This window comes from Zophobas morio, unplaced genomic scaffold (genome assembly GCF_036711695.1).
Source record: "Zophobas morio isolate AGI-343-1 ecotype UQ-CSIRO unplaced genomic scaffold, CSIRO_AGI_Zmor_V1 ptg000012l, whole genome shotgun sequence".
In the NCBI taxonomy this organism is placed as follows: domain Eukaryota; kingdom Metazoa; phylum Arthropoda; class Insecta; order Coleoptera; family Tenebrionidae; genus Zophobas; species Zophobas morio.
Genome location: NW_026972117.1, coordinates 16,946,642 through 16,960,557, shown reverse-complemented (window position 1 = coordinate 16,960,557; position 13,916 = coordinate 16,946,642). Strand labels below are relative to the sequence as shown.

General features: G+C 29.7%; 1 protein-coding gene across 2 annotated transcripts in view; it reads left to right on the top strand.

Annotated features, from left to right (window-relative positions):
- Ap (apterous) overlaps positions 1 to 13,297 on the top strand; it is a 251,371-nt gene extending 238,074 nt beyond the window's left edge. For both annotated transcript variants that reach the window (XM_064054613.1, XM_064054612.1), the window contains exon 5: positions 12,251 to 13,297. In XM_064054613.1, the coding sequence (XP_063910683.1) occupies positions 12,251 to 12,466 (216 nt within the window). In that variant the 3' untranslated portion in view covers positions 12,467 to 13,297. The remainder of the gene's footprint in view (positions 1 to 12,250) is intronic.
- Positions 13,298 to 13,916: the final 619 nt, after the last annotated feature.

Genomic DNA, 13,916 nt, shown 5'->3' with positions numbered 1-13,916 from the left:
GAAGCGTCATAGTTTAAATTAAATGACAGTTGAGGACTCCTCGATTTATGTTGGCAACAGTCTTTGTTTCTAACTACGAATAAAATTAACTAGAAAAAATGTCATAATATTTTTAGCGACGCGTTTTACTTTCGAGAAATTGACAGTAGATTTATCAGAATATTACAAGCTGCGTACTGTTTCCTTCACTTTAATTCAGGTCACACGAATTACAGTTCGTCGTCTAAGAACTTGTTTGATCTACAGACCAGAGCGCACTCAGGCCAATGTCGACTCTAAGCGTTCGGAAACGATTTCTGTTGTTTCAACTTTCGAATTCTCAGTTTTTCGAAATTTTTTCCTATTTATTTTTCAATTTTTGGATTTTACAATTTCTCAATTTTTCAATTTCTCGGTTTTCAGTTTTTCTCTTCAATTTTACGATTTTTAAATATTTCGATTTTTCAATTTTTGACTTTTATAAACTCTTTATTTGTAGATTTAATTGATTTTTCAGGTTTTTTGGTTTTTCAATTTTTCTATTTTTTCAGGTTCCGATTTTTCAACTTCACTTTTCTGATTTTTCGATTTTTCAATTTTTTAATTTCTCAGTTTTTGCACATTTCAGTTTTGGGATTGTTACTTATTATTCAATTTTTCGCTCTTACGATTTTGCAGGTTTTTGATTTTTCAATTTTTTTCAAGTTTCGATATTTCGACTTCACTTTTATGATTTTTCGATTTCTCAAATTTTCGATTCTTTAGATTCTCAGTTTTTGGATATTCCAGTTTTGGTATTTTTCAGTTTGTACATTCGTCAGTTTTCCTTTAATTTTTCAGTTTTTTGATATTTTAATTTTTCAATATTTAAAATTTTAGATTTTTCGATTTCTCGATTTTTCATTGCAGTTCTTCGATATTTCAGTTTTTCAAGTTTTGGAATATTTTTCAAATGTTTTGACTTTCGAGGGTTTCGATATTCCTGTTCTTCAATTCTTTAATTTTTCGATTTTTCAGGTTTTTGATTTTTTATGTTTTAATTTTTTTAAGGTTTCAATTTTTCGACTTCACTTTTTGGATTTTTCTATTGTTCAATTTTTCGACTTTTTAGGTTCTCAGTTTTTGGATATTTCAGTTTTCGGATTTTTCAGGTTTTCTATTTATCAGTTTTTCTTTCATTTTTCAGTTTTTTGATATTTCAGTTTTGGGATTTTTCAATATGTATTTGGATTCTTCGACTTTTCGATTTTTGGCTTCTAGAGTTTTCGATGTGTCGATTGTTTTACTTTTTCGATTTTTCAATTTTTCGGTTGCTTAATCTTTCGATTTTTCGACTTCCCGGTTTTAGATTTTCTGTTTTCAATTGTCGTTTTAAATTTTTCGATTTTTCATTCAAGGTTTTGATTTCCCGATTTAGCTTCCCATTTTTAGTTTTTCTTTCATTTTTCAGTTTTTCGATATTTCAGTGTTGGGATTTTTCAATATTTTGATTCTTCGACTCTTCGATTTTTGACTCCTGGATTTTTCGATGTGTCGATTTTGTACTTTTTGGATTTTTCAATTTTTCGATTTTTAAATTTTAGATTTTTTTAATTTATAAAATTTTAGATTTTTCGATTTCTCGACTTTTCATTTCAGTTCTTCGATATTTCAATTTTTCAAATTTTCGAATTTTTCAAACGTTTCGATTTTTCGACTTCCCGGTTTTAGGTTTTCTGTTTTTCAATTGTCATTTTGTCAAATTTTCGATTTTTTAATTTTTCAAATTTGACTTTTATAAACTCTCAATTTTTGGGTTTTACAATTAATCGATGTTTTGATTTTCCCATTTCTTGACCTTCGAGTGTGTCGATTTTCCTGTTCTTCAGTTCTTTAATTTTTTGATTTTTCAGGTTTTTGATTTTTCAATTTTTCGTTTTTTTAAGGTTTCTATTTTTCGACTTCACTTTTTTGATTTTTCAATTTTCCAGTTTTTAGATATTTCAGTTTTAGGATTCTTCAATATTTCAATTCTTCTCGGCTTTTCTATTTTTGACTTCTGGGTTTTTCGATGTGTCTACCTTTTTACTTTTTCGATTTTTCAATTTTTGGATTTTTAAATTTTAGATTTTTCAATCTTTTGATATTTTAATTTTTCAATATTTCTTAATCTTTCTATTTTTCGACTTCCTGGTTTTAGATGTTCCGTTTTTCAATTTTTCGATTTGTTAATTATTCATTGCCGATTTATCGAGATTTGATTGTTCAGGTTTTCGATTTATCATTTTTTCAATTTTTTATTTTGGCCTATTTCGATTTCTCAGTTTTTCCAGTTTTCCATTTTTTCGTTTTTTGATTTTTCCGCTTTTCCAATTTTTCAACTTTTAACTTTTTGTTTGTCGATTTCTCTATTTTTCGATTTTTCGACTTCATCACTTTTCGATTTCTCGTTCTTTAGATCTTTCAATCTCTCAATTTTTCAATTTTTCGAATTTTTAAGTTTTTTGATTTCTCGATTTCTCGAGATTTGGATTTTTCGATATTTTGATTGTCAATTTCTCAATTTATAAATTGTTCAATTTTTAACTTTTCGATTTTTCGATTTTGACCTATTTCGGTTTCTCAATTTCTTTATCTTTTGATTTTTCGATTTCTCAGTTTTTCGATTTTCCAGTTTTTCGATGTTTCGATTTTTCAGTTATCCGATTTTTTAAATTTGGAAGTTTCGATTTCTCGATTTTTCGTTATTCGATATGTCGATTTTTCAATGTTTCGGTTTTACGATTTTTTAAGATTTCGATTTTTCGATTATTAGATTTCTCTTCAAAATTGGCCTGTTTTCTTAAAAAAGAAATAAATGAAAAAGCGCCTTATAATAAATTAAAAAACAAAATGTAAGATGAAACGTACCATTTTACTTGCCACTAATTTGCCCCTTTTTTTGATATTATACTTATATATTTATTTTTATAGGATTGCATATTTCTTGTGATTCATGAATCCGTGTCGAGTTTTCACCCTAGACGTCAAGATTTTTGGAGAAAAAAATCAAAATTGTATAACAACAGTTTACAATTTAACTTTAATTGTAAAACCGAATGCGTTGAAAACGTATAAGTTTTTTAAGATTATCGTAAGCATGGTGAATCGTTAATCAAAATGTTTTCGTTTATGGCTTCCTAAAAAATGATGACGTCATTTTATAATTTTATAGAACTACATACTCCATGTATGTGTAATGTAGAATTCGTATTGAGTTTTTACCCTTGACATCGAGATTTTTTGGAAAAAAATCAAAATTGCATTTTACAATTTAACTTTAAAATTGTAAAAGCGATTGTACTGAAACGTTGCAAAAATGTTTGTTTAAGCGCTTCCAAAAAAATTATGACGTCATCTTAGAATTCTGCGGAAATTAAATAAATTTTATAAAATAACATATTCCTGCATGTGTGATTTATGAATCCGTGTTGAGTTTTTACCCTTAGCATCCCCATTTTTGGAAAAAAGGCAACCCTGTATAACAATATTTTACAATTTAACTTTAAAATTGCAAATACCGATTTCTGTATTCTAAGATTATTTGAAACATGGTAAATCGTTAAACAAAATTTATCAGTTTCTAGGAAAAAAACTGAGTATGAATGAATGAATTAGTCCTTTCCTCTACGTTGAGGACACAAATTCAACCAAATTTCTAATCTGAACGTGCTAATACTCGAATTCGGTCGAAGTATAAACATAAACAGTCGAAGTTAAGCATATAATGAGAATTTGAGTTTGTCAACATTTTTTTCTGTTAATTATCGGCTTTAAATATATTTCACATTTAAAGGCGCAGGGGCTGCGGGGATGTTAATTATGCCACTTTATAGAGGTTAACAGTTATCACAAAACAAACATCGCAAAATCTAATTTTATATTTTTTGAATTAAGAGGAATTTGTCGGACTGTACTTCAGGGGCGAGGAAAGTTCTGTCAAAATAATCTTCCACATTTTTCACTAGTTTTGTTTTTCTTGGTAGCGTTATCAAAATTCCAAAAACATAATTTTTTCAAAACAAAAAAAAAACTGAAAATAATAATAGCAATAATAAACTCAAACAACACCTGAGTACAATACCATATGGCCCCACTTTATAAATTTCCTGGTAGGCCCCATGTCCTCAGTCTGACACTGGTACGATCTGAGGAAAGCATTCGATTGTATTTTGTTGGACATTTTTCAAAGAAATTTCAGAAGTTTAGAATACTACATGACATTTCATTTATACAGAACTTCACCTACATACCCGTTGTAGTTTCATAAGAGTACTTTTACAACATGTTGCCAAAATTAAAAAAAAAAAGGTATTATACTTAAAATCATAATTTTTATTGCACCTGCAGCGTACAACTCATAGGTCAGTTGTGCGCCGGGGTCAAAAAAATCTGTTGAGTCACTAAGGGCACACTTCTCGACATTATCTTAAAAAGAACAGAAAAATAAGTCAAAAACTAAAGTTGTCCGGTTCTTTGAGGACCGCCCACAAAAATTATTCACAACTATACAGTGCTATGTTATTAAGGTATAACACACAACTTACTTTTCTCTAATGAAACACCCTATTTTTACATATTCTAACTAATCTCTTTTTAAGGTTTATTTTTAAAATTTTACAATTTATCTTTGAAATTCCGATAGGAATGTGCCATGTTATTCTAATTTTCTTAATTTTTTAATGGAAGTGTGCACAAAAAAGTTCCAACAGGTTATTTTCAAAATCTTGATTACAATATTTTGTGGATTGACAATTAAAAGTAAAATTTTTCAAATATCGATATTTCAATTACAACTAGAACATCCTGTATTTTATTACTCCTTCTTATTACTCTGTTATTCTCTCTTTCTTTTTTGCTAAGTATTTTTTATGAAAATTATTACGATTTTTCACTTTTATAAAGACACCGGCATACTGAATCACAAAAACAAAAAATAAAATAAGATGTACCTAAGTAGTAATAAAATAGAAGTTATTCGATTTAAAAACTAATATGTCGATGTTTGCATATTCTAACGTTTTAGAATTTTTTTATAAACACTTTATATATTAAAATTTCATTTAATTGCTATCAAAATGAAGTGCAAACCTCTTTTTACCTCTTCTTAAAAATAACATCATTGCGACTTCTTCTGTGATCCATTGTTTTCCTAATAAATATTCCGCACATATTTTATTTTAACTTAAAAAACAAATCCACAAAACTAAATTTTATCATTTTTCAAACAATCTGTATTTGTTCGCCTGTATTTCAGTCGCGAGGGAAGTTCTGCCTAAATAACTTTGGACCAATTTTATTCTAAATCAAATAAAGTAATGAAATATCGAAGGCCGCGTGCTTAGTGACTCACCCTGTATATAAATGATCTCTTTCCCAATAACGTTACAAATTATCTAGTCAACGAAGCATTTTACATTACAGAAGAATTCCTACAAACTAATTCTGCAATTATTGTGTAAAATAAATTTTTTAATTTTATTTAAGAACATACAGGCTGGCCGGAATGTCGCGAACACCCTTCACAATACATTATCGAGGCATGTCGTTAAATACGAGAAAAATATTGTGACATTAAAGTAACATAAAGTTGCATTCTTTTGCAATCTTCAACAACAAAATAAGCTTCAATTATCACAATAACTAATAAATAAGTAAAGGTGTTCGCGACATTCCGGACAACCTGTAAGTGTTTTACCTTGTTTAAGTTAAACTATTAATTACTATATTAGACGATTCCGATAAAAGTATTTAGGGCATAAAGTAATTACTATTTTTATCAGCGCAGATGTCATAATATAAACTGAACAACGAAATAAACACTTGAGAAAATTTTTCTAAACTTTTTCCCTAATTCTGTTGTAAGAGTTCGTAAAAAATTGTTTACCGGTAATTCCCGTCCTAGATTCTAGAAACTCATTTTTTTAGATAAGTGTTCATATGAAGAATTTTAAATTTACGTTGCTACGAGTTTTACTCTAATTTATATGTCTGGATAAGGCAGCTTTTTTATGCCTCAACATTGTTATTTTTTTTAATTAGATTTTGTTATATCCATTTGTCTTCACTATTTTGTTCGTTGTTAATTTGTCCATATAAGTTGTTGTGTTTTATTTAACTTCCGCATCTTTTTGTGTCTTCTCTTCTCATTACTTAATTTTTATTAATTTTGATTATTCATTCACAGCAGTTGGTACTACCTTATGTTTATTCACCATCCATCCGCATTTCTCCTTATACGGTACTGCAAGGAATTAAATTCCTAACTTCAGACTCGCGTGGTTGCTTTTATAATGTTAACGCTTTTCCTACCTTTTTAAAACGTAATAAAAATTAATTAATTTATGTTATAATTACGGCTACGGTATGACGTATTAATATTAAATAGAAGAACATGATTAAGAAAATGAATATAAGTATAAGATTCTTAATTACGATTGCGCTTGTAATACCATTTATTGTTATGCTTAACAATTAAATTTGTGATTATAATTGCGGTTAGATTTGTGTACGTTGCTGTGTTACTACGTTTATGAATGTAAAAGATTGAATAATTTCAATGATCAGTGGTTGCGGTTTTCGTGGTTTTCACGCAAATTAACCTTAACGACATCTTTTTCGATTCGCTGCTTGCGGTTATTATCGTTCAGACGCCATTTTGACCACGCCAAATCACAGATCATAGTCATACAAGGTCGCTAAAAAATCGCCACTTCGCTTCCGAGGATGCCTCGATTGCAGTCTCCTTGATTGCTCTGCAAAAGTATCACTTTTTGTGCAATTAATTTCGAATTAATTTGACTTGCGATTCCACGAATTTTCTATCTTTTTCCATGATGGCTGCCGGGAATTTTTTCCTCCCTCTTTCGCCACCCCTTCGGCCTCCTTGGGCCGTTTAAAATCAATACGCCGTCGGCACACGCCTTTTTAAATTTCAACCACCCACGACTCGAAACGAAATAAATCAGCGGTGTTTCCCCTCCGGGATGCGACGGCTCCAATTACCGCATCTCCCGGTCTTCAGATTGCGAACCCTCGGATATCCCTGGAGAGGGCGACGCGCATAGACGCCATCTTGGGCTGGAAGAGATTTTCCCGTTTTATTTGGGATCACGGTTACATGAAAATTGATATTTGCTAAAATTAGAGAGTAGAATAAAGAAGAGTAATAACAGGTTTTGGTTTAAGGTCTAGATGAGGAGGACTGCGTTAAGGTTGAGTTTGACCTATTTAAAAACTAATGGTGATGAAGTCGTAAGTTCTTTTTTTGGGAGGGGGGATAAAAGATGCATTTTGATTAACGATTTACATTTGCAAGATTTCATAGCATTCGATTTTTCAGTTTAAACTCAAATTTAAGTTAAACCTGTAAAATTAGACAATAATCAGTCCAGTAGTTTCGGCGATTGTCTAATAAATGTGGACACAGATGACGGACGACTGACAGACGGAAACGGGAGACATAATATCTTTTCATTCTCTAAGAGGTTTTTTTTTTGTGGCACCAGATCCTTAGAACATCCTGTATAAGAAAATATTAATTGATGATAAAATATTTAGGGTAGTCCATTTTTTCTTACTTTACTAGTCGAATTTACTTTTTTAGAATTAAAATTTAGAAACAGGTTTAAAAAATTTACGACGCTTTTTCACTTTAAGAAGTCCAACAAAGTTTGAGGGATATTTTTATTAACTTTTTAAACAATTACGACGCGTCGTATAGACGTCACATATTTAATTAGTTTACGAGCTAACGCAAGGTTAATTACATCACATAATTCTTAAAAAAAAACAATACCGAAATTTAAAAATAAAGGCATTTCGTAACAAGTTTTGTCCATGACATTTGTAATAACAATGAATCGTTGAATTAAGAATAGCTCTTTGAAACCGCAGAAAGTCACAAAAAGTGTTTTGTGTGCCCTCAGTCGGTTTTCACAATCGTGAGGAATATAAACTGCGCGTCAAAAGTTAGGGATATTTTAATTAATTTAATCCAAGCTGAATCTATTTTTTCGAAAATTATAAAAAAAGTAAAAGTAAGCATGTCTAGAAATGAAAAATCAAAATTTTGTGATAACAATAAAAGTTTTGAGTTAACAAAGTGAACGTTTCAGGACAGGATATAAAAACATTTGTAACAACAAAGTTGAAATTCCAGTATAAAATGTTCAAATTTCAAGAGAACAAGCGTGTCGAAATGTCGGGATATTGATTTAAAACCTCAAAAGTAGTACGAAATACATAGAAAAGAACTTCTTTCCAGCAAACTTGTGATTTATAAAAATGCTTAGGAAATATGTTTCTACTAGAAATTGCTGAAAGTAGAAATTAAAATTTCTAGACAGGATCTGGAGACGTAAGTCAAAATTTTTTAACTTAGTTAAAGTAGAACTTCAAAATAGTGATAAAAATTGGGAAAAAATAAATCAAAATTTGAGATACTAGAAACTAGATACTCGTAGTTGCCTAAAAACCCACAAAAAATTCTAGGCCATTAATCTTGACGTGCTGATTCAAAAAATACATATAGCGCGTTTCCTGGACCAATATTTTCGAAATATTCGGTTTCAAATTCTAATTTTTCAAAAATTCTAAAAATCGCCATATTTTATTTGGCGATTCTGGAAAAATGGTAGGAACTTTTGAAGAATTGAAACCGATAATGACTTCTAGAGTACAAAATCTACAAAGAAATCCTTTAGGTAATTTTCGAAAATGGTCAAAAACTGTCGAAAATTTCATGAGTACCTACTGAAAAATCGAGATTTTGGAAATGTTGCCTAAAAATCCACAAAAATTCTGGGATAGAAATCTCGACGTGTTGATTCTAAAAATATAGCCTCGGTCTCAAATTCGAATTTTTTAAAAATTCTAAAAATTGCCATTTTTCATTTGGCGATTCTTGAAAAGTGGTGGCAATTTTTAAAAAACTGAAACCGAAAATAACTTCTAGAAATCGGAATCTACAAAAAATCGCTTACGGTAATTTTAGAAAATCGTCAATAAAAGATCAAAAAAACAAAAACCAAGATTTTCAAACTGTTCCGTTTCGAATTCTATAGAATTATAAAAATTATAATTTTGCAAAAATTCTAAAAATTGCCCTATTTCATTTGACGATTCTCGAAAAGTGTGAGCAATTTCTAAAGAAATAAAATCGAATGAGTTTTAGAGGTCAACAACAAAAATTCGTATAGACAATTTGGCAAAAATGGTCAAAAACGGTCCAAAAATTCATAATGGGGGAATATCGAAACAAAAAGTAAAAATTTTTTAATAACCAAGTCGAAATTGCGAAATTGTAGAACGAAATCTTCATTTGTCAAATACAATAGTAAAAAAATAAATCAAAATTACATAGTATGAAATCGAAGGTTTGAAATAATAGAACCAAAATTTTCAAATAAGAATAATCGTTTTTGAATTAACAAAATGAAGATTTTAGGATAGCAGATCAAAATTTTGAAGCAACAAAGTCGAAATTTTAGTATAAAATGTGTAAATTTCAAGAGAGCAAGCGTGTCGTAATAATAAATTCAAATTTAGAAATGGTGATAAAAATTGGAAAAATAAATCAAAATTTTAGACAGTAGAGAATTGCCTAAAAATCTACAAAAAAATCGCTATATTTCACTGGCGATCCTGGAAAAGTGGTAGGAACTTTTAAAGAACTAATGCCCATAATGACTTCTGGAGTTCGGAATCTACAAAAAAAATCCCTTCAGGTACTTTCCGAAATTCGTCAAAAGCGATCGAACGGTATTGAAAAATCGATATTTTGGAAATGTTGCCTAAAAATCCAGAAAAATTTCTGGGATAGAAATCTCGACGTGCTGGTTCTAAAAATATAGCGTGGTTATGGTCTGATAGCAAGATTTTGGAAATATTTGGTCTCAAATTCGAACTTTTTAAAAATTGGAAAAATCGCCATATTTCATTTGGCGATTCTGGAAAAGTGGTCGGAATTTTTAAAGAACTGAAACCGACAATGACTTCTCGAGGTCGGAATCTATAAAAAAATCCCTTTAGGTAAATATTAAAATGGTCAAAAAACCGTCAAAAATTTGGTAAGGAGTATTGAAAAATCGAGATTTTGGAAAAATTTATGGGATATACATCTCGACCTGTTGATTCTAAGTATAGCGTGTTTAGGGTCTTGCACCAAGTGTTTCGAAATAATTAGTCTCAAATTCGAATTTTGCGAAAATTTTGAAAATCGCGGTTCTGGAAAAATGAAATTCCTTCTGAACAATTGAAATCTAGAATGACTTCTAGAAGTCGAAATCCTCAAAAAACCCATTGAGTAATTTTCGAAAATGGTCAAAAAATGTGCGAATATCGAAATAAAGAGTTTTTAAGGAATTTTTGTTTAACCATGTCGAAATTGCGAAACTGTAGAATGAAATCTTCGTTCGTCAAATACAATAGTAAAAAGAAAGTCAAAATCACAAAATGGTACCTCGAACGTAGGAAATAATAAAATCAAAATTTTCACATAAGAATTTAAATTTTGAGTCAACGAAACAACTTGTATGTAATTTATAAAATTTCTGAAGGGATAGTAATATAATTCTACAGAAGTGTATTGAAACAGAAATTACTAATGGTGGAAATCAAAATTTCGGGATAGCAAGACGAAATTTGGAATCATTAATCAACATTTTTACTCAATTAAAGTAAAAATTTGAACATAGCAAGTTGACATTTCGAATTCATCATATTAAAATGTTTAAGTAATAATTTAAACTTCTAAACAGTGACAAAAATTTGGGAAAAAATAAATCAAAATTTTGGGCAGTCAGTAAAATTTCGGTTCAGCAAAATGAAATTCTAATTCGCCCAAATATTGAGGCAAGATAATATTAAAAAAAAATTATAGAAATTAGAAACTTGCGAGCGCGAGCTAATAAAATCAAAATTTTCTCATAGTAACTGCCAATTTTGAGCTAAAAAAATGGAAATTTTAGGACACCAGGTCAAAATTTAAAAACAAGTAAATCGAAATTTCAATATGAAAAATGTAAGTAAAAAAGTAAAGTCCAAACTTCGAGGTATTAATTGAAAACCTCAAAATTAAAACACAAAATATTAAAAAAAAAACTTCTATGATATGATGATGAAGTTGTAATTTACAAAAAGCTGAGATACTAATAGAAGTTAGTATAAGTAAATAAAATTTGCTGACGGTAGGAATAAAAGTTTCAAGAGACCATCACGGAAATTGGAAACAGGTCAAACTTTTACCTAACTAAATTAAAACTTCAATTAATCACACTAAAATTTTGAAGTAATAAATTCGAAATTCGTAAAATTTCGAAAAATTTCATAACAAAAGTAAATCAAAATTTTAGAATGTCAGTTAAATTTCCATTCAACAATGTTCAAAATTGTATAATGAAATTCTAATTCGTCAAAATTTTGATGAACCACAATATAAGAAAAATTCAAACTTAGAAAGTAGCAATTTAAAAGCTTGAAACTAAAAAACATAATTTTCAGATAATACTTGCAACATTTCAGGAGAGTCGAAATTTCAGTATATTAATTCGAAACTTCAAAAACTGAAACAAGAAATATAAAAAAAATAAAACTTTTATGATATGAATTTGTAATTCACAAAAATACTAAAGAGACAGAAATGTTTCGAGGTAGTACAATCAAATTCCGAAATACTGCCAGAAATTAAGTAAATATAAATCAAAATTTCGGAAGTAAAAGTAAATTTTGAAGTAAAAGCGGTAGAGTCCTGCAATAGAAGCGAGCTACAATATTATTACATTAATTTCCGCAGAGTTACTGTAGAAAAAAATATTCCAAACTTTATCTTTTATGAACGAAAAAAAATTTTTTGTGAACTGACTTGGACGTTTTTTGATAATTTCGCCATAGACCCTACTTTTCTTCTAATACTCACTAGTGAAAAAACTATGTTTTTTCTTTATACATAGTGTGGGAATAATTCCACTTTCTCAACTGAAAGCGAATTTTTTTCAGTTGGTGTTTAATTTCCAACGAAAGTAATGATTTTTACACGATAAAGGATCTCAGCGTTGTGCAACATAACGAAATCCAGTGTTACTTAATACAAATGGCATAAAACAAAATAATTATGATACCTAGTATTCGGACACCGAATATCTTTTCCAAAATGGTATCTTTAGTATAATTTTTTTTGTTTTTTTTTACAATGTTTTAACCAAATTTATTTCTGGATGCAGTATTGTATGATGATTTTTTGGTCATTTTTCAGGTGTGGTTCCAAAACGCCCGCGCCAAATGGCGGCGGATGATGCTGAAACAGGAGGGTAAATCCGGCGACAAATGTTCAGGGTCGGAGAGCATGAGCGACCTCGACTTGTACCCCCACGGTCCTGGCTCCATGGCGTCCAGCATCCAGTCCATGGCGCCCCACAGCCCCCCGTTCATCCTCCCTCCCGGCAGCCCCTCGTCACTGGACTGCTCGTGAGGTCTACACAAAAATTAGAAAAAGTATTTATTTTGGTGACTACGATTGTGATTAAGAAGAAAGAAGAATCATTACTCGTGGACTGTTTTGTGTTAGTTTTTGTTTCGTTGTTATTAGGAAGTGGTTTGTACTTACTAAATAGAAATTAATTGGCGAGGGACACGTTTCCTATATTCCAGTGCAAAAATAGTTGAGGTTAATTATTCAAAGTGTCCCATCATTAATTATGTCGAAGACAGCACACGCACCAACTCACATGGAATCCATCAGTGTCAAAGCGGTTTTCTATTTTTGAAAGGATCGAAATCGTCACGGATTTTTTTTAAGAGAGAAAAACAGACGACAATAATTTCCTTCATTATTAATTTTAAGACACACGATACATTGTTCCTAAAAATAAATAAATAAAAATTTAATTTAATTTACTGTAAGGCGGCACTTGTAAATAAAAAGCAACTGTTTAACAGTCTTCCCTTCACCCTATTTTATCCGATTTGATTTTAACGAAATTTTCGATAAATTATTGTCTTCCTCCATCACGGCCAAAACGACTTTTTTATCAGATTATATTATTGTTTAAAATAATATTGTAATATTCATTGATGATAATTCCTCTTTTTTGTAAGTTTGCAAAGAATTTTTTCGTTATTGCTAATTATTATTTTTTTAATTTATTCGTTCGGTTGGTTTGTTCTTTGCAAATGCGTGGTTTTGATGTGTAAGTGGTTTCGTATGGATGGAAATTGTTGAATGTTGGCGCTACCTCGAAATTTATTGTATATAAAGGTGGTAGCATATTCCTATTAATAATAAATAATTTGACCATTTTAAGACTTCTTTTATTCTCCATACCTTTTCCCAGTTAAAACTTGAACTAATTTAGAATTTTATTACGCAAAAAAATGGCATCAATAAAGTATTAATATTTACCAAGTGGTTGTAAATCCTAGCAAATAAGTGAATTATATTATATCCAAAACCTATTTATAAAAAGGAAGAATTTCCGTTCTGATGAATCACAAAATTTTATTATTAGATATATTGAAACTATTACAGAACAGTAAACATTTTTTTGGACAACTTTACAAGTTTGTTTACCTGTGGTTTTAATGGTAATAGTTCTTTTTAAGTCATCATAATGAATTTAATTTAAATTGCTAATCAGGAAGAATAAAATAGCCGCAAATCTTATTGTTGAATCGCAGTCAACTACTAAATAACATCCTTTTTATAAATAATAAGTATTGTTTAGAAGTTATAAATATTTTGCCTGTGTTTTTATCGAATGAGTGATCAAATTTGACCCACAGCTTGAAAAACGTGAAAACCAATCATTATTTACGCCTAATCAGACAAAAGTCGAAAAATAAACAACCTCTGCAACAGACGTCATTTCCGTATTTACAAAATCACGTAAAAATTTCGTACACACCACAAAAAATTCCCACCA